Source organism: Lottia gigantea, assembly GCF_000327385.1.
Source record: "Lottia gigantea unplaced genomic scaffold LOTGIsca_1, whole genome shotgun sequence".
Classification (NCBI taxonomy): Eukaryota; Metazoa; Mollusca; class Gastropoda; family Lottiidae; genus Lottia; species Lottia gigantea.
The window spans coordinates 5,376,629-5,397,861 of NW_008706746.1; the positions used below are offsets into that span (position 1 = coordinate 5,376,629).

Sequence of the window (21,233 nt, forward strand, 5' to 3'; positions counted from 1 at the left end):
TATGACGCATTTTCGATGAACGGTTTTTGAGTTATTGCCCTTGAATTTGTTAAAACGCTTCAAAATTTGTTAAAAATAGTTCGTGAGCAGGATTGAGGCTACAGTTTTCAACCGATTCTGATGAAACTTCGTGTGATCATTGGAATTGATAAGATCTCGGACAAGTTCTAACTTGACGCATTTTCGATGAACGGTTTTTGAGTTATTGCCCTTGACTTTGTAAAAACACGTCAAAATTTGTTAAAAATAGTTTGTGAGCAGGATTGAAGCTACAGTTTTCAACCGATTCTGATAAAACTTGGTGTGATCATTGGAATTGATAAGATCTCGGACAAGTTCTAACTTGACGCATTTTCGATGAACGGTTTTTGAGTTATTGCCCTTGACTTTGTTAAAAAGTGTTGAAATTTGTTAAAAATAGTTCGCGAGCAGGATTGAAGCTACAGTTTTCAACCGATTCTAATGAAACTTGGTGTGATCATTGGAATTGATAAGATCTCGGACAAGTTCTAACTTGACGCATTTTCGATGAACGGTTTTTGAGTTATTGCCCTTGACTTTGTAAAAACGCGTCAAAATTTGTTAAAAATAGTTCGTGAGCAGGATTGAAGCTACAGTTTTCAACCGTTTCTGATGAAACTTGGTGTGATCATTGGAATTGATAAGATCTCGGACAAGTTCTAACTTGACGCATTTTCGATGAACGGGTTTGAGTTATTGCCCTTGACTTTGTTAAAATGCGTCGAAATTTGCTAAAAATAGTTTGTGAGCAGGATTGACGCTACAGTTTTCAACCGATTCTGATGAAACTTGTTGTGATCATTGGAATTGATAAGATCTGGGACAAGTTCTAACTTGATGCAATTTTGATGAACGGTTTTCGAGTTATTGCCCTTGACTTTGTAAAAACGCGTCAAAATTTGTTTGTGAGCACAATAGAAGCTATACTTTTCAACCGATTCTGATGAAACTTGTTGTGATCATTGAAATTGATAAGATCTCGGACAAATTCTAACTTGACGCATTTTCGATGAACAGTTTTTGAGTTATTGCCCTTGACTTTGTTAAAAAGTGTTGAAATTTGTTAAAAATAGTTCGCGAGCAGGATTGAAGCTACAGTTTTCAACCGATTCTAATGAAACTTGGTGTGATCATTGGAATTGATAAGATCTCGGACAAGTTCTAACTTGACGCATTTTCGATGAACGGTTTTTGAGTTATTGCCCTTGACTTTGTAAAAACGCGTCAAAATTTGTTACAAATAGTTCGTGAGCAGGATTGGAGCTACAGTTTTCAACCGTTTCTGATGAAACTTGGTGTGATCATTGGAATTGATAAGATCTCGAACAAGTTCTAACTTGACGCATTTTCGATGAAAGGTTTTTGAGTTATTGCCCTTGACTTTGTTAAAATGCGTCGAAATTTGCTAAAAATAGTTTGTGAGCAGGATTGACGCTACAGTTTTCAACCGATTCTGATGAAACTTGTTGTGATCATTGGAATTGATAAGATCTGGGACAGGTTCTAACTTGATGCAATTTTGATGAACGGTTTTCGAGTTATTGCCCTTGACTTTGTAAAAACGCGTCAAAATTTGTTCGTGAGCACAATAGAAGCTATAGTTTTCAACCGATTCTGATGAAACTTGGTGTGATCATTGAAATTGATAAGATCTCGGACAAGTTCTAACTTGACGCATTTTCGATGAAATGTTTTTGAGTTAATGCCATTAACTTACGAAAAAACGAGTTAAAATTTGTTTGTGAGCACAATTTAAGCTACAGTTTTCAACCGATTCTGATGAAACTTGGTGTGATCATTGGAATTGATAAGATCTCGGACAAGTTCTAACAAGAGATATTCTTGATGAACATTTTTTTAGTTATTGCCCTTGACTTTGTAAACACGCGTCAAAAGTTTTTATTTGCCCTTGATTAGAGCTGTGTGATTTAATTGTTTGTTGTATTTGGGTTATTGATATTGATTTTAAAAAATTTTGTGGAATTATTCAGCATGAATAATTTCTTCAATATGAGAAAATTCGTACTTTAGTCACTAAAGACTGTTATATTATTTCTGACAGCTGCCAGTGGGCGTATGTTACCTTGCAACGCAAGCTATCTTTATAACTAAAGAGAACAGTGATTGACACAAAAACTCATACATACTATATGTATCCGGAGTGATTAGGTTCTTGAATGAATTGAACAGGGGCGCAGGATTGGGTTGCGAGAGAGGTGCGTTCGAACCTCTGAAATCATGAAGTTTTCAATTTTCCCTCCTTTTCGTAACTAAACATATTTTCTTCAAAGGGTCTTGCGAATTTTGAAAGCGACCTCAATGAGACAAGGTCCTAATCCGCGGTATATTACGATTATGAAGCTGATGTTATTGTTATTTTATTCAATTGATCTTGTTTGATGTAATGAACTGTCAAATCTAATGAATACCATAATAATATATCACATCGCTATGAATAGTGTAATTAGATGTGTATAGGGCGGATGGAAATTTTGTAAATGTTGTTGATAAACTTTGATTTTGAGCTACAATTACATGTTTATTCTTGCGCAACACCTTATGTTATTCTGTACATAATGGTATCGTTTGGTGGGCAAATAATGCTCATTCCCTGAGGACACTATATAGCCTGTCCCATTGCCAATATTTAATGTCTGAATAAGCGTTTTATTCTTTATAACCGCCATCTGTTATCAGTTTAGTGCAAGGTGATGCTTAAACGATCGCTCGTATCAAATTGTTTCCGACAAAAAGCAGAAGAGAGTAAATCGCTGTATAGTGTGAAATATATATGGATGGATGAAAATAGTTTCATTTTATCAAAATATCTTACACTGTACAAAATTTACCGTATTTATTTTTTTCAATGAAAACAGGGATACAATAATGAAAGGGTTTTGTTTTTGTTAGAATATTGCAGTCAGTTTGCATATACATCATGGGGTAATCTGCAAGTTTCGGACTCCAAATCAGTTATGATATTTCGTGCAATAAACAAATAGTATTCACTTTAATATTGTCAAAATAAAAAAAAATCAATAATTTCAATTAAAATTTATTAATAATATTAATTTGGTTTAACATACTTAACATACGACATTGAAAAATTTATAATACACAATGAAATACCATCTACTTGTTAAAATTAAAAAAAAAATTGTTTCAAATCACATCTTTATTTGGCATACTGATCAAATGTCAAGTCATATTTCCATTAATTTTTGGATCTTGTTATTTGAAAATACATATCGTAATTTCTACGATGTTTTCCCAACAATTCATTATCAATTTTTGAATTAATGCCACGGAAATATTATCACTGGATTCCAAAAATTATTTCAAATGAGAAGTATTATATATTTCTGTAGTATATCATAGTTATTAGTAACAAATAATAATGTTCAATTGAAATAGTTATCATATCAAATAGCTCTACTGGCTATCTGCAAACGATGAACATCCATCATGGTACTTTCCGAACTGAACGAAGCTTACCCTGAAATGTGAACATGTTTATCATTAGACGTATGGTCGAAATTCCAGTAACTTAGTCGTTGGTGCATTGGACAATTTTTTTTCTAAAAGTATAATCTTAAAAACAGCAGCTTATAACTGGAATCCAATCAACCGACTTCCTCACAAACAATAATGTGTTCAATGCATTCACAGCCGACGGGATTAGTTCGCAAATTCTTTTATCGTCTGCAATACAGAGCGTCATCATCCAATCAGATTCCTTTCTTTCTAAATGCATGATCCGCTCGTGATTAGCGGAAAACAACCGCCTGAAGCTGTTTTGTCTCTTTTTGTGCCCACAGCCGGTAAGCGAATTTCTTGACAAGTCTCCAGTCGGCGACAAAAATAGTCGACGAAGACCATTCGTGTGCCAGCACCCAATGACATGCAATAAGCGGGCCCTCTAGTTGGAAACATGTCTCTGTTAAACAGTCAGCACTGTGTTCCGTAACATACATTGTTGTTAACGACATTGGCGTCAGATAAACAGATATTATAGGTAAATAATTCTATGATACTTACAAACAGCATTCCCATTTGGTTGTAATAGCAGCAAGAACACATTCACCATTTTGCCATTTGCTTGATTTACATGCCTCATCTCTACAGAAGTCATCACAATTTGGTAATGGATGCTTGTCACAAAGACAATAAATTGAGCTTACTGTCAACAATACAACAACACAAACTGCTATCAGCTTCTGCAAAAATTATAAGGATTGCATTTAGTCACAAAAAATATAACCACATCATAGGGCTTCGGTACCAGAGACAAGATGATGAAACGTGATGCATGTGTGTACATTGGAGGTGTGTACATAAGCGGTCAGAATAAAGAGCCAACGAAAAAATGACACATACAATTACCAAAAACCACTGATCAGTGTAACAATAAGTCATATGACACAAATCATAAATATTTCAAAGGGTCTTTTATGGTCAAATAAAGTTGGTTTGATTGTGTATAATATAAGAATATCATTTGTAACCTGCAAAAATGATAAGGATTGCATTTAGAAACAAAAAATATAACCACATCATAGGGCATCGGTACCAGAGACGAGATGATGAAACGTGATGCATGTGTGTACATTGGAGGTGATAAGCGGTCAGAAAAAATAAAAAATGACACATACAATTACCAAAAACCACTGATCAGTGTAACAATAAGTCATATGACACAAATCATAAATATTTCAAAGGGTCTTTTATGGTCAAATAAAGTTGGTTTGATTGTGTATAATATAAGAATATCATTTGTAACCTGACATGTTCATAATATAATTTCTTATGATTAAAGATGGCTTGCCATGCAACATTGCTGGCAGAAATGATAAAACAGTCTATAGTTACTGAAGTGCAGATTTTCTCATATAAAAGAAATTTTTTTAAAATGAATATCAATAACCAATTGGCAAATACATCAAATTATTAAATCACACAGCTCTGATATCAAGGGAAAAAAATTGTATTGTAGCCTGTAGAGTGAGCATGCGTTGCACAATATAGATAATAGAGTGAAACGTAAAGTCAGACACGATATTTCGGTGAATAATTATCCGATCATCACGAAAATCAATAGGGATCATCTTCATAATGACATTGACACACAAAATAAAAATCAAAAGAATCTGTAAAGAATTGTAGCCTGTAGAGTGAGCAAGAGTTGCACAATATAGCTAATAGAGAAAAACGTCAAGTCAGACACGATATTTCGGTGAAAAATTATCCGATCATCACGAAAATCAATAGGGATCTTTTCATAATGACATTGACACACAAAATAAAAATCAAAAGAATCTGTAAAGAATTGTAGCCTGTAGAGTGAGCACGGGTTGCACAATATAGCTAATAGAGTAAAACGTCAAGTCAGACACGATATTTCGGTGAAAAATTATCCGATCATCACGAAAATCGATAGGGATCATCTTCATAATGACATTGACACACAAAATCAAAAGAATCTGTAAAGAATTGTAGCCTGTGGAGTGAGCATGAGCCAAATGTGAACCGACGAACGGACGGACCGACAGGGTGATGACAATATACGCCCATCTTATGTGTGGGCGTATAAAAATATACGGTCTACGTGATTAACAACATGTGCGTAATTTGTATAATGTTTTGTATTTGAATGTAAGTTTCCATGTTATAATTTAATGTCTTTGAAAATTTTTACCATTGTATACTGCATGGTATTCTGTCTTCGTTGGCACGGAATCAAAAGAAATCAAGTTAAGCTATCTTTCGTGAATCTTTGACAGAAAATAATAATAATAATAGGCCTACCATTGAAGGTATAAAAAAACACAAGAAGCAGATTGATAATAAAAATCCAACCACCCATTCACACTATGAATTTTGGTTAAGCTAATATTTTGGAAATTAGATTTTCATAATGTTAAAGAGCATAATTATAATAATAATAAAAATGAAAATAATATTGAAAATAATAAGCCTAATCATTTGCAATTGTAATTGTAATCTAAAATTAAGACTCTCTGCTTTAAGTTGAAATTCTATACTCTGTATTTGATCAAATGAATGCATATATTAACTATGAAAAATACTTTTTAGTGTTATAATAGTTTGACTCTATCATTGACGTTTTATAAGACATTTATTAGACAACAATACTCAAGACAACCCTACTTATTTATCTTAGTTCGATTCGACCACTACTGAGTTATATAATGTGGTTAGACGTAAGATAATAACATTGACATTACTGAGTTATATAATGTGGTTAGACGTAAGATAATAACATTGACATTACTGAGTTATATAATGTGGTTAGACGTAAGATAATAACATTGACTTTACTGAGTTATATAATGTGGTTAGACGTAAGATAATAACATTGACATTACTGAGTTATATAATGTGGTTAGACGTAAGATAATAACATTGACATTACTGAGTTATATAATGTGGTTAGACGTAAGATAATAACATTGACATTACTGAGTTATATAATGTGGTTAGACGTAAGATAATAACATTGACTTTACTGAGTTATATAATGTGGTTAGACGTAAGATAATAACATTGACATTACTGAGTTATATAATGTGGTTAGACGTAAGATAATAACATTGACTTTACTGAGTTATATAATTTGGTTAGACGTAAGATAATAACATTGACATTACTGAGTTATATAATGTGGTTAGACGTAAGATAATAACATTGACATTACTGAGTTATATAATTTGGTTAGACGTAAGATAATAACATTGACATTACTGAGTTATATAATGTGGTTAGACGTAAGATAATAACATTGACATTACTGAGTTATATAATTTGGTTAGACGTAAGATAATAAACGTAAGATAATAACATTGACTTTACTGAGTTATATAATTTGGTTAGACGTAAGATAATAACATTGACATTACTGAGTTATATAATGTGGTTAGACGTAAGATAATAACATTGACATTACTGAGTTATATAATTTGGTTAGACGTAAGATAATAACATTGACTTTACTGAGTTATATAATTTGGTTAAACGTAAGATAATAACATTGACATTACTGAGTTATATAATGTGGTTAGACGTAAGATAATAACATTGACTTTACTGAGTTATATAATTTGGTTAGACTTAAGATAATAACATTGACATTACTGAGTTATATAATGTGGTTAGACGTAAGATAATAACATTGACTTTACTGAGTTATATAATTTGGTTAGACGTAAGATAATAACATTGACATTACTGAGTTATATAATGTGGTTAGACGTTATATAATTTGATTTGAAATAACACAACAATATTGAAATTTGGTAAAACGGAAGACAATAATATTGACATTACTTCGTTATACGAAAGGCGACAATAATGACATTACTGGGCTATCTAATTTAGTTTGACGTAAGACAACAACATAATTTGGTTTTACGTAAGAAAACAATATTAGAATACTGGGTGATAAAATTTGGTTAGACGTAAGAGAAGAACATAATATTTACCACAACAATATTGACATTACTGAGTTGGATAAATTAGTTTGGCGTAAGACAACAATAATGATACTACTGAGATATATAATTTGGTTTGACGTTAGATTACAATACTGAAAAACTATGCCAGTACAAATCAAAAGTTGTGTCTTGTGTCGAAGGTCCGAATCCCAATAATGATAAAAACAATTTTAAAAATTTTCAACCTGAAAGTCTTGATTGAGAATTTCAAAATGAATACTTACATTCATTTTAATCGATCGGGATTCTATAGTTCAGTGATAAATTCTTCAGTAGGCCTACTGCAAGCGTCTGGTTGCTTTTCATAGATTTAAATATGTAAATATGATGTAAAGGCCATATGATTTGATAAAAAAAATTGACAAACTCCGCCCCTTTATTAAAGATAGGTTCTACAGTCACAATTTATCCTTACTGGGACGTCCCAAGTTCAATTAAGGCTAAGAAAGTTTTTTTTAATAATTAGTTAGATTCAGATCAGGGGCCATATTCTCCAAAAATTAACTTAAATAAAATCCAGATTTTAAGAAATACAGTAATCTGATTGGATAACAAAACCAATCAGATGACTGGAACACTAAAATCATCTTAAGTTAAGTTTTAGAGAATAAGCACCCAGAACAATTAAAATTTAAAAAAAAAAAGCCCAAAACAGACGCACTATATTAAACTCACTCACTAAAACAAAAAACTTCAGAAAAACTACAATAAAAGTACATGTACATGTATATTATTGTTTTTATTTCAAAATTACTGTTCATATATCATAGCGAATTTCCATTTGATATTTTTACCAGCTCATATATGTTTCGTTTCATCATGTAAATATTTCACAATCATCCTTTCATGTGTTACGTGTACCTATGTACCTACATCAATGTCAATTTAAAGTTCTTTTTTTCTTAATGGGAAACTGTCTGTAATGACATGACCCAAAATATCTTTCCACGGATTTTAGTCAACTAAACCAATATTAACGGGTCAACCAGAAACAATCGAACGAAATAAAAACAAAATAGTTATCTTATAGTGCGATTAGTTAACTTAACTTTTCCAATATGCCACTGTTAGCAATTTTTTGCGTCTTCGGGAAGTTGAAACTGCGGAAATCACTAAAAAACTTGGTTGCTTTATAATGTACTGGGTATGAAAATTAAAAGTATCTTTAAGGTGAAAAAAATCAAAATTTCGCCTGGAGATGCTTTTGATGCTCATGTTTATTTTATGTTATGTTACAATTTTACAAACGAATACAATTTTTCCAACGCTTGTACTAGACTGAAATGTCTTGACTTCGTCCTTTAACTTTACATATTTTACTATGGTACTCATAATGTGCATTTCCTAGTATGTATATTTGTTAAAGGTGTATTTGCATTTTAACTACATTGATTCAAAACAATACACACAAATGTCAAATCTTATTAGAAACTTTCTTATTACCTGTATTAATATATATGATAAAATACGTGTCTATGATATTTAAACCAACATCTTTAACGATTTTACAAGGAAAATTGTTTTAAAGATAATAACAACTCGAGGGGAAGTACATGATATTGATTTTGAATATTCAACCTTAATATCAACCTTCAAAGTTAGCAGTCGCAAAACGCATGGCGCGATCACAATTTCATAGTGTCATTGGAATTAACCACTCTCAGTTAATTTATATTATATAAAAAAAAAATTATTGGTAAAAAAAAGTGTAATTAATTGTAATTAAATGAAAACTTATTTTCCAAATTGGTTCACATGGCAACATCTACGACAATTAGAAACTTTATTAACACTTATAATATGATACTGTTTTGGATGATATCACATTGTTTATATGATAAATACAATCCATCATGTTAGGCTTCAATATTGTTCAGTAGTAAAACAATCTACGTAAATATAATGGCAATAAAATACGTCTTTAACCGTTTTATACAGCTAACCATCCTTAAACTGATTCAAATAAACCTGTGGTCGTGTTTCAAAAATTTGTTTAATTTAACCAAAAAAGTGCCTCATTAAATAACATAATACATTTATGAGTGTAATAATATTTTGTGACTATCCATAATTGAAATATTTCACTGGTGATTTTTTTTTTGAATAAATCACTTAAATATTTAAGAATGTCTTTGAAGTTAAATTTTTTGATACTTTGTAATGTCATACAGCATATCAAAGATAGCTTGCCAGGCAAGGTAATATACGCCCACTGGCAGCTTTGATTTTGAACATAAATATTTAGCAGTACAGTAACAATCACTAGTATGAAATATTCAACCTTAAGTCATACACTTCTTTTAAACTCTTTAGGGAGATACTGAGTAATATTGAGTATGAGTTATTGAAAACGTGTTCAATCTTTAGCTCGTGAAAACTCTAGAAGACAAATATTCAATCTTCATAGCGGTAATGAATAATAAACCAATTTTTTCAAAATTCGGCAAGAATCATGCCTTCTAGAGTTTTTATGAGCTACAAATTGAACGAGTTTTCAAGATCAAGGGCAATAACTCATACTAAATATTTTTTCGATTTTCCCCTTTTCAATAGGCTTTATCCATGGGTGATAACAAACACTCAAGCCAAATTTCGTTAAAAATCCGTCAAGAATTGTGTCTTCTAGAGTGTTTACAAACTACAAATTGATCGCGTTTTCAAGAATAAGGGCAATAACTCATACTAAATATTTTTCAGTTTTTCTGATTTTCGATAGGGTTTATCCTTGGGCGATAACCAACACTCATGCCAAGTTTCGTCAAAATCCGTCAAGAATTGTGCCTTCTTGAGTGTTTACGAACTAAAAATTGAACGCGTTTTCAAGAACAAGTGCAATAACTAATACTAAATATTTTTCAATTTTTCCGATTTTCGTTAGGGTTTATCCTTGAGTGATTACAAACACTCACACCAAGTTTCGTCAAAATCCATCAAGAATTGTGCCTTCTTGAGTGTTTACAAGCTAAAATTGAACGCGTTTCAAGAACAAGGGCAATAACTCATACTAAATATTTTTGCAGTTTTTCTGATTTTCGATAGGGTTTATCCTTGGGCGATAACGAACACTCATACCAAATTTCATCAAAGTCCGTCATGAATTCTAGAGTGTTTACGTGGGCGTATAAAAATGAGTAAGCAATAAAACTCAAATGTTAAAAGTTCAAAAAACCGCAGCATTTTGGGCTGTAAGGAAATTTCCAGGCCTTAATTCATCGAAATTGAATTGAATGTGTTTTCAATCAAAAGGAAAACCCAAAGGTTTGGGTGGGACAATTTAACTGAAAACCGAAAGTCCAATGATATAAATGATAGCAAGGATATATCATTATTTAGGTCATTATTTAGAAGACATCGCTTGCAATGTAAAGGGCAGCAACTCTTGTTTTCGGTATCAATTAACTTAACCTCTATCATGCGTAAAATTTCAGGTATTTTTAGAAACTGATATGTTATCAAATATTGTGGCTTACAAAGACATGATAAAAAAATGCTTCAAATATGCTACATTTTTTATTGTAACGTATTCTGTAGTGAAGCAGAATAGAGGCTGGAACAAATTGAAACATTCAGTGTTTCAAAAATAAATGCACAGACTGATGCAATCCACATTACTATTTAGACCAAATACTTGTTTAATATTGAAAGTAACCTCAACATTAATCCACTTCTCTAAAGATATTTATACTTGAACTCTTCCATTTCCAGAGGTGTTGTTCAAAAAGTAAAGTTTGTTTATATACATTACAAATTTACAATAACAAAATATTTTCACTGTTAAAATGTGTGCTCATAACATCAACTGAAGAGGATACAGACATTGAAATATAACATGTTTCAGATTCTGTCTTAATATTGATAATTATAATATATAAATATTAAAGCCAAACACACAAGACAAACTCTGAAGATGAATTTAGTAATTTCCAACTGTGAGATAAAAGTCAGTCAAACATTAAGTATTAGATATAATTGCAATTTACAGCCATATCAACATCCCTGAAGAAGTTCAAACCATACATGTCTGATAGAACCAATAAAAATAATCATTTAAAGATCTATGGTGGATTTAAATAAAGATTAAATAAATCATTATTTATAATTTTATCTCTGTTGATATACACAGAAAGATAGAATATTGGTGTTAAAATCAAAAATAAAAGCCGGTTCTGTCTATGTCTGCATGACCTAGAACTGAAAATTAATTTTGGTATAAACGCATTATATCTAAAAAAAAAAATAAAAAAACTTTTAAAATACACTAGAAAATGTACACAAAAATTTACAATTCAAAAAAAAATTTCCAGTTTCATTCTCAAAATGAAATGAACTGAAGTCCTTTCAAACTTTAGGGCTAGAGACAGGGGTTGCTATATTGTATAATAGGGTTTGTGAAACTGGTACTCTTATTTTCAACCAGTATAACAGAACAACAAAAGGAGCATCATTCTAGAAAAAAAATTCAATAAATTCCAGTTGTCAGAAAATGTACAAGAGTAGTGATTTTCTAATCAAATTTTCACTTCACCCTAAGATCTAAATATATATAGTGCTTTGACTTAACCCAAAGCTACTCATAAAGGATAAATGACTCTTGAGAAAAGCCTTATATGTAGTATAAATATACAATTTTCAAATAATAATAATAGATAAACTCTAAGATCTATTGAATATTTAATATTAAACTTCTTATTTACTTTCTTTATAAAACCATAACAAATCATTATAAATTGAAAAATATTTTTGATCAATCTTTCAAAATGTTATTTGCAAAATATATTTCACTTTTTTATATACATTTAACATCAACCATGTCAAAACTACTGATATAGAATAATTTTACACACATAAAAATAACAGAAATAATATCTATCAAAACACTCTTTTATTCAGAACAGTTTTCACCCTTTTGTTAAACACACAGGTTAATTTATTTTTCATTTTTTCACTTTTGTTGAATTTGCAAAACATATTTTAAAAACATATTGAAGTTTATATTATTTTGCTTGGTACTGAATAATAACATTTTGTTTTGAGTTTAAATTATATACATTTTTTGTTATTTCCACCGAGAATCAAATTAAAATTCAGATTATCATTCGGAAATATATACTATGAGAAGATATTGCCAGTCGTGTTATATAAACTATAATACATAAAAAAAAAATATAACAAAAGATAATTATAATATGGCATTTTGTGTGTCGAAATACTCAAGCATTTACCTGTTTACTGATAGCAATAACTTTAGTACAACATATTTTAGTCAAAGTATACCCTTTTTAGACATTCCAAACTCACAGTTTCAGTTGATATTGTATGGTGCTGTTTATGGAGGGTGGTATAAGACTAATTTTACTGATAAATAAAATATATAACAGGTTTTCTTTATATAAGAAAACTAGCTGGCTTCTACTAAATTTTCACCACAAGTTTTCCAGCCATATTTACACTGATAGTTTGTATATTTCAGTTTATATCACAAAGAGTCAATTAGAAAAACACAATTCAAAAAGGTGAATCTGGTGGCATATCATTATCTTTTATTTCAACAACTTCACCATTTAAATCTTTACGACAAATAGGACATGTGCCATGCTGAAAGATATAGAAATGTATATAAGCATTGGCATTTTTGCATATTGCATTGTAAACTAATGATGAAATAGATTTTTATACATAAACATAGGCTTGCGGCAAGTCTCGCAAGCGAAAACGCCCACAAGCAGCTTGATAAAGAGCAAGTGAACTGTAAAACAAACTCTATATCGTAGCCTGTAGAGTCAGCACGAGCCAAAAAAGTGAAAAAACGCGATATCAGAGTTTTATGCGATATCTCTCAAGAAAATCATCGGATCCTCACCAAATTCAATAGTGCACATCTTCATAATGATATTGACACACATACAAACAATCAAAAGAATCCTTGGAGAATTGTAGTCTTTAGGGTGGGCACGAGCAAAATAAGAGAAAAAAACGAATGCGATATCATAGTTTTATGCGACACCTCTTAAGAAAATCATCGGATGATCACCAAATTGAATAGTGCACATCTTCATAATGATATTGACACACACACAAAAGACCAAAAGAATGTATGGAGAATCGTAGCCTGTGGAGTGAGCACAAGGAAAAAAAGTAAAGAAAAACGAACACGCAAAATCAGAGTTTTATGAGATATCTCTGAAGAAAATCATTGGATCATCACCAAATTCAATAGTGCACAACTTCATGATATTGACACACATACAAAAGATCAAAAGAATTTATAGAAAATTGTAGCCTGTAGAGTGAGCACGAGGTAAATGTGAACGTACAGACCAACAGACTGAAGGACGAACTGACAGGGGCAACCACAATATACGCCCATACGTACGTGTAAAAAAGTAATAGTAACCCCCTATAGCGGTGAATAATTTAGTCAAATATACATATCCATTGAAACTAGTTAATGCTGATACATTGAAAAAATACTTACTAATTTTAACCAAGGTATAATACATTGTGGATGATAATGGTGTTCACAAGGTAATTTATTTACTTCTTCTCCTAATGAATAATCATCAAAACAAACTGAGCATTGTAAAGTTCTTTCTGAAAATAGAACAATATTTATAACCAATCATGGTGCTTATTATTTAAGCCAGAACATAATACAGTATCAATCCATTTGGTAATTCATTAAATAATTCAACTTACCAACTTGTTCTTGGTTTATTTTAACTTTGGGCAGATTTTCTATTTTTTCTTCAGGGGCAGGAGGTGCACCAGAACCTTCTAACTGATTCAAAAGCTAAACAAAAAAAATACAGAGACAAAATCATCCATAAATAATTAAGAAATATATTGTGATTTAATTCTGAATAGGCATTTCACATGTCAATGGATGTTAAAAACAGATAATATGTTCTGTAATCCATCTGAACACCACACTTGCTTGAAAATGTCCTTAACATCACAGATTTGTCAAAACTTCTATTGAATACTTTTAACACAAGTATTTGAATTTCAGTAAGCAATACATCAAAACTATTACTAATCGTTTATACTCCTGTTCTATTGTTCCTCATTTTCACTAATTCCTAAACAGATAAGGCATATTGAATTTTTGTATACATTTTATGCAGTGAATAAATTTCCAAATTACAATAGAGCGAAGATCAAATATGAAGTCCATATTCAATCGATATTGACTGAAGCCTCTGTATAATAGGTCAGATATTTCATGACCTTCTCCAAGATTTAGGATATTACAGATGTCATGACCTTTTGCACCTATTACCTTAACACCTGAAAATCACAATATGGAAGATTGTCCAGAGCCAAACTCAAGGAAGATATAATACATTAAAGAAACACTAGCATGCAAGTCCAATCTTAGACACAGTTAATGTTTAAATAGGACTTTTATCAGAACATAATTGGAGAGAGGAACATGTTTCTTTATGGAAGAGATGCTAGTATGGAAATCCAATTTGCGGTTACTTTTAAAATAAGTTTATACGACACACAAAACAGACTCACTAAAGATATTAGAGACAATGAAATATTCCAACCAAATAGTTTTCAATTCATATTCAAAATTGTGTTAAAAAAATTATTTGGGTCATTTCTAGTTAATTTCTAAAACTAAGTTGTGATAAATTGTATAACTTTGTCAATATCCACTGATGAAAGTGTTCAATCACCTGTTACATATCTTGAATAGGATTATTTACAAATCAAAAGGATCAAATTTATTTTTGCTGTTAATATTCAATGTTGTATAATCCCTTTTAAATAATAAGAGTAAAGATTAATCAGCTTACCTGTGATATAATAGAATCAAAACCATGAGCTCCCCATGCATAATCTCCTGGACTTCCATGTAACTGAAACATTCCACCGCTGAAAATAAAAAATAGTCTATTAGATGCTTCTGAATCATTTATCGATTGACATTTGACAGGTCTTAGGTCGGAGACGTATTTTTCTGCAATTTGTAAAATTCCTTAAATACTACATTAATTTTCCATCAACAACCACAAAGCATAAAAGCCTGTAAATTGTTTATGTAGACCTTTTTTAGATAATTTTTGTGTTTTATAAGTAAGGGACACATTACTTGATTTTGGTCGATAGTTTTCTTTGATTTGGGCATCTAAATTTTCTGACCTAATAATCAGACTGATCCTGTAAGTTAACTCATTTATAGCAGTATAAACTCTTATATGACAACAATCTTACCCAAATCGATCCTGTGCAATAAGACTCATCAAATTTCCTATTCTGAAACTATGAAAAAGAAAATAAATCAAATTAAAAGTTGGTACCATTAAAAATTTTAAAAAAATAATTTTTATAGTGAAAAAAGGCAACTCATTAAACATGAAAATTCTGTGTATCATGCTGGTTCCTCATATTATCATAAGTGCTAGATGATATACACCTACGCAACAGACCTATCTAAAAGAAACATATTGGTTTGAATTTATTAAAGACAATTGATTTTCAAAGTGAATGCTGCCAAGAATAAAGTCAAATAAGTTAACCGACATACTTGGCTCATTTATTCATTTTTTACAGTCAAATATACTCTATGATGAATTTTACATAAAATTACCTTTCCTGATTCTGATGTTGTTGCTGATGTCGTCTGCTACGTGTTCCCATTGATGGTGAGCTTAGTGTTATAGTTGAAGCGGACGGATTTAACACATGTTCAATAAAACTTTGAAATATGGGCTAAAATATTAAAATCACACATTAAAATGCAGGAAAATAAAATATAAGAAAATTGAAAGATACATTTGATGTACCATAAGACCTACTGATATTTATAACTCTTGTTATGAATTATGCATGTTTATAAATAAAATCTTTCAGGGCTCAGTGATATACCAATATCCTCCTGACCCAATATTGCCCACATAATTCTTAATCTCCTGTTTATCTATACATTTTCAGCGATTCAATCCTCCAATCAGGAAGTTACTATACATTATGAGACTTGCACTTGGCGGACAATAGGCACGGTGAGATGGATTCTTAAAGGTTATCAGCAAAATATCTCTTAACAGGGCTTGACATGCTTCTTATTATTTTCTACATAAAAATACTCATGTCAAGATGCCACAATGCTGAGCATGTCTAGAAAATTTTACTTAATGTTATTAAAAAACTTACATTGGCTGGAAATGCATTTAACTCTACAGGTGACTCTGGAGCACTTTCTTCCCTAAAATATTAATATTCAAAACATATTTAGAGCCAACTCTTTGGCATCACATTCAATTGATCTGTAACAGTAACTGTATGTATCAATCGAAAAACAACAAAAGCATCTAGTTGACAATATGATACTCATACTACATTTTCAAAAGAATTTTTTTGTTACAAAAATATGTCCAGGTAATATCTGTATATATTCTTCAATGTTTAGTTGTCTAACACTACAATCATTCTTGTAAAGAGTTCTTTCATTCTTGTAAAGAGTTCTTTTTTTCTTTTGTGTTCAAATTGTGATGGAAAGTTAATTGAAACTGCCCTTTATCTGTTGGGAGAAGAAATATTAAAGATAGCTTGACAGGCAGGGTAATATACGCCCACTGGCAGCTTTGATTTTGAATTAAAATATTTAGCAATACAGTAACAATCACCAGTATGAAATATTCAACCTTACACTTCTTTTGAACTCTTTAGGGCAATACTGAATAATACTGAGTATGAGTTATTGCCCTTGTTCTTGAAAACGTGTTCAATTTTTAGCTAGTGAAAACTCTAGAAGGCAAATTTGAAAGCGTTTTTAACTCCTATGAAACATTTTTAGATTTTTGATAGGGTTCTTCCTTGGGTGTTAACACTCACACCAACACTTGCGTCAAAATCGGGCAAGAGTTGTGTGTCTTCTAGTGTGTTTACGTTATAAAAATTGAAAGAGTTCTCAAGAACAGGGACAATAACTCATACTAAATATGTTTCAATTTTTCTGATTTTCAATAGGGTTCATCCTTGGGTGATAATGATCACTCACACCAAGCTTCCTCAAAATTCGTCAAGAATTGTGTCTTGTAGAGTGTGTACAAGCAATTGTAGACTGACGGACATGGGTTTCAGCAATATACACACTTCATTTCATGTGGGCATTAAATAAAACTAAGATTATATTCATTTACCACATCACATTTATATCAGAAGTTGATCTTGACAAAAAATCAGAAGTTGATCTTGAAAAATATCAAAAAGGTAACATTTTAACATTGTAGAAGAATGAAAGCCTATAGATATCAAATTCATAAACAAACAATTTACATATCGTGGGTGACCGCTTGAAAACTCATATATGCCATATTTGGTCTATTTGACAATTTGGTACCATTTGAAAGCTCTTAAAAGCGCGGAAAATATTATATTATACGAGGTTCAATGTTCCTTTTTCTGGAAGAATGAAAACTAACTGTTATATGAGCTTGTGGTTGAATAGGTCAAATAACTTAAAGTGTTTTACGAGGTTTAAATTTCCGAAGAATAAAAACCACGTATAGCGGTAAAAGAAATGGTAAAAAAGATTTTAACAAAATACCAGTTCAAATAGTTTTTTGCGTTTTTCTCTAAAAGTAATTTCGCATCATATACCGTTAAACAAGGTTTCAAGCGGTCACCCACGATATCGATAATAAAGACTTACTCGCTACTGATCTGTTCTACAAATCCATCATCACACTGTGGACAGGTAAAATCCTAAAAAAGCGTAAAAAATAGCAAGAATTATTACAATGAGATTAAAGATACCGATACTAAAATTTTATTTGGTAAAAATCAGAAATATTTAGTTGTGAATCTGTGAAATAAGAAAGCTTTTGGCAAAAGCTCTACAACTGGCACTGTGAGATAGTGAATCAAATCATTGTTTCTGGATCAATACTTGACAGTATAGTACAGTTTGTTAAGCACATCTATATATTCTAAAGCTTTTCAACTGTGTCTTTTGATGGTATGTATTACCATATATCATAAGGGAAAATCTTGATCTATGGCCTAATCTTGTTATTTAGTTATACGTTATCATAGAGCCTACGGTATGCCAAACTTAGAAAACTATTTATAGATAATAGTGAGCTTACTTTTTCATTTAGAAGAATTGATGATGAATAAACTAAAATAGGACATTATATTGTATGACATATTATCATATTTTCTTGATTAAAAGTAGTCCAAAAGAGATTAAAAGAGCTTATCCATAGATTAATTGGCCTTTCTAGTGGTTAATCCAAACATTAGTTTGTCAATCAACCAAACAAAGGCTTCGTCAAGCTCAGGGAAGCCCTTGGTCTATCTAGATTCAGGAATGAGGTAATGGCGTCACAGCTAGAGATCATGTGACATGATATTTTCTGATTTAAATTGAAGAGTTTATCCACATTTTCGTAATTCGAAATATTTAGTCCAGCAGAGGAGAAAAGCAATATGGTAAGTAAGAATATACTTAAAATGATTACAATTATTCATCTTGAACAAATGGAAACATATTTTGCACTGGCATTAGAATTTTCTGTGTTATGATTGACTTTTCTGATTCTTTTAAAAAATAATAGCCAATCAAATTTAACATTGGAAATCGGGACTATTGGAAATGTAAACACGGGGATTCCCACGGTAATAAGCTAATTAAGCGTTAATTAGGGACCGCACAGATTAATTCTTGTACTCGGAAGTCGTTAGGATAACAGGCCAATCGATTTATATAAGTGTTTGACACACAACAATGGATTAGAAACAAAAATGAAAGACTCCATCTTTAAGCAAATTGTATCAACTCGCTTTGATGGCCGATTATCAGCACAATGTACAATCAAATCGCCTTAAATAAATAACCATCGGCATAACCAAGTGGCATGTTTACGTCTAAATAATTCCAATACATACATTATTGAACAGTTAATTCTGCCAATGGAATATAATTTACTCAGATCTTTCTCTTTTTTGTTACAAAATTTCAAACGTTGGTAAAAATAATATTTTTGTCTTTATTCCTGTAATCTTAGAATGAATTCTCGAAATGTTTTTCCTTGTCAATGTTGCCCGCCATCTTTAATCTCAAACAAACCAAAGATTTCGCTTGTATAATGCACACATTGACTTGTGTCAATATGATCTGCTTAAATAAAAACACCTTTAGTCTTTTAATATTAATTATGTAGACTTGGAATACCCATTTGGCCTTAAACTTATAAATTAGCTATATAATTATGTTGTGTAATGTTTTAAGGTATTTAATTTGTAAGAAGTTATTGTTTCCAGAAATTAAAGCTGTGAACTTTACTAAGCCGTTTCTTAAACTAAAATCTAAAGATGACCCAGAAACTAAAACATATGAACAATATACAGATGATGTGTACGTAATTTTCCAGAAAACGATCAAGGGAATCTGATAATGAAATTTATTGGCTTTGACAATTTGTTTTCTACTTTAAATTTTGGGCATGAAAACAAGAAAGAATTCTGAAAAATATACTATATATACAGGTCAGTTTTTCGTCTCACTTACTGGAAGATCAGGTGTAATTTCTTTCGTACAGGAATGACAATAAAACCGATCAATCTGCGGTCTCTCGACAACGATAGCCTCCGCCATTTTTATTTTCTTATCAACTTCCCCCTTATTGAGTGACGTCACAGTAACATGGGAGTTACGTACCTTTGGTTCAAAAAGACTTGACCATGGACTTCACAGACAAAATTTACAACTTTACTCTCTTTGTCTCATCGGATCTAGTTCAATGAAATGAATGGAGTTCTACATCCTACTTCTGAACGACTTAATATTTTGGAAATATGGTATGACCTCATTTGACTGGATCATAATCTTAACAAATATAGTTACTACAGACCGCAGGAATTTGAAATTATCTCCCTTCGACCATATTCATATTTGGTTGATAATCATTGCACTCGCTGGATGATGATATAGATGTTGTATGCTTAAGACACTGATGTAAACGTAATTATAAAGATAGCTTGCCAGGCAAGGTAATATATGCACTGGCAGCTTTGATTTTGATTTAAAAATGAGGTGATAAAGGGGGGAAAATCTTTCAACAAAAGGGGGAAAGATGTTTTCTGATGTTTCTGCAATGAAACTTGTTAAATTGATTGGGTATAATTAAAAAGTGTTAAGAAACTTTGAGTAGAAAAACTTACCCTATCGGTTTAAGACAGATTTGGTTATAACATGGAATTATCGTGTACCAGTGGTCCGTGGGTGGAGCCAAAACATTCTGTATGGTGAGTGGTACCGGTATGCCGTTGGTTTCCAGGTACTCAGTCAGTGGCTTACGATCGGGGCCATGGAGGGTGCAATGAGGGAAATTTTGCCAGGACAGCGGCATTAGCCTGCTCTTTTTCGATTTCCAACTGTCGAGGGATCTTTAACGTGCACAGCCTGTAGCACACGGGGCCTCGGTTTATTGTCCCATCCGAACGACTAAGCGCTTTTTCCATGTCAGCCCCTCGTACCTGCATCACTGACAGGGGGGAAACCGGGTTGAAAAATCCGAAGGTATTATCTCGACCTATGCCGGGATTGAACCCTGGACCTTCAGGTTAGCGAGCAAGCGTCTAACTCACTGAGCCACCGCGGCTCCCCGGGGTTTCAGTTCAGTGCATTGAATGAGGGACATGCGACCTGGTGGCAACGTGGCCGCAGCGACATTTAATGTCGTTAAA

At 31.7% G+C, this 21,233-nt stretch overlaps 1 protein-coding gene across 1 annotated transcript; it reads right to left on the bottom strand.

Annotated features, from left to right (window-relative positions):
* Positions 1-13,037: 13,037 nt before the first annotated feature.
* LOTGIDRAFT_102357 (hypothetical protein) lies at positions 13,038-15,409 on the bottom strand (the record flags this gene model as incomplete). Its single annotated transcript, XM_009045726.1, has 4 exons — positions 13,038-13,127; positions 14,008-14,119; positions 14,225-14,322; positions 15,338-15,409. 4 exons carry the CDS (start codon positions 15,407-15,409, stop codon positions 13,038-13,040), a joined length of 372 nt encoding a protein of 123 aa, XP_009043974.1.
* Positions 15,410-21,233: the final 5,824 nt, after the last annotated feature.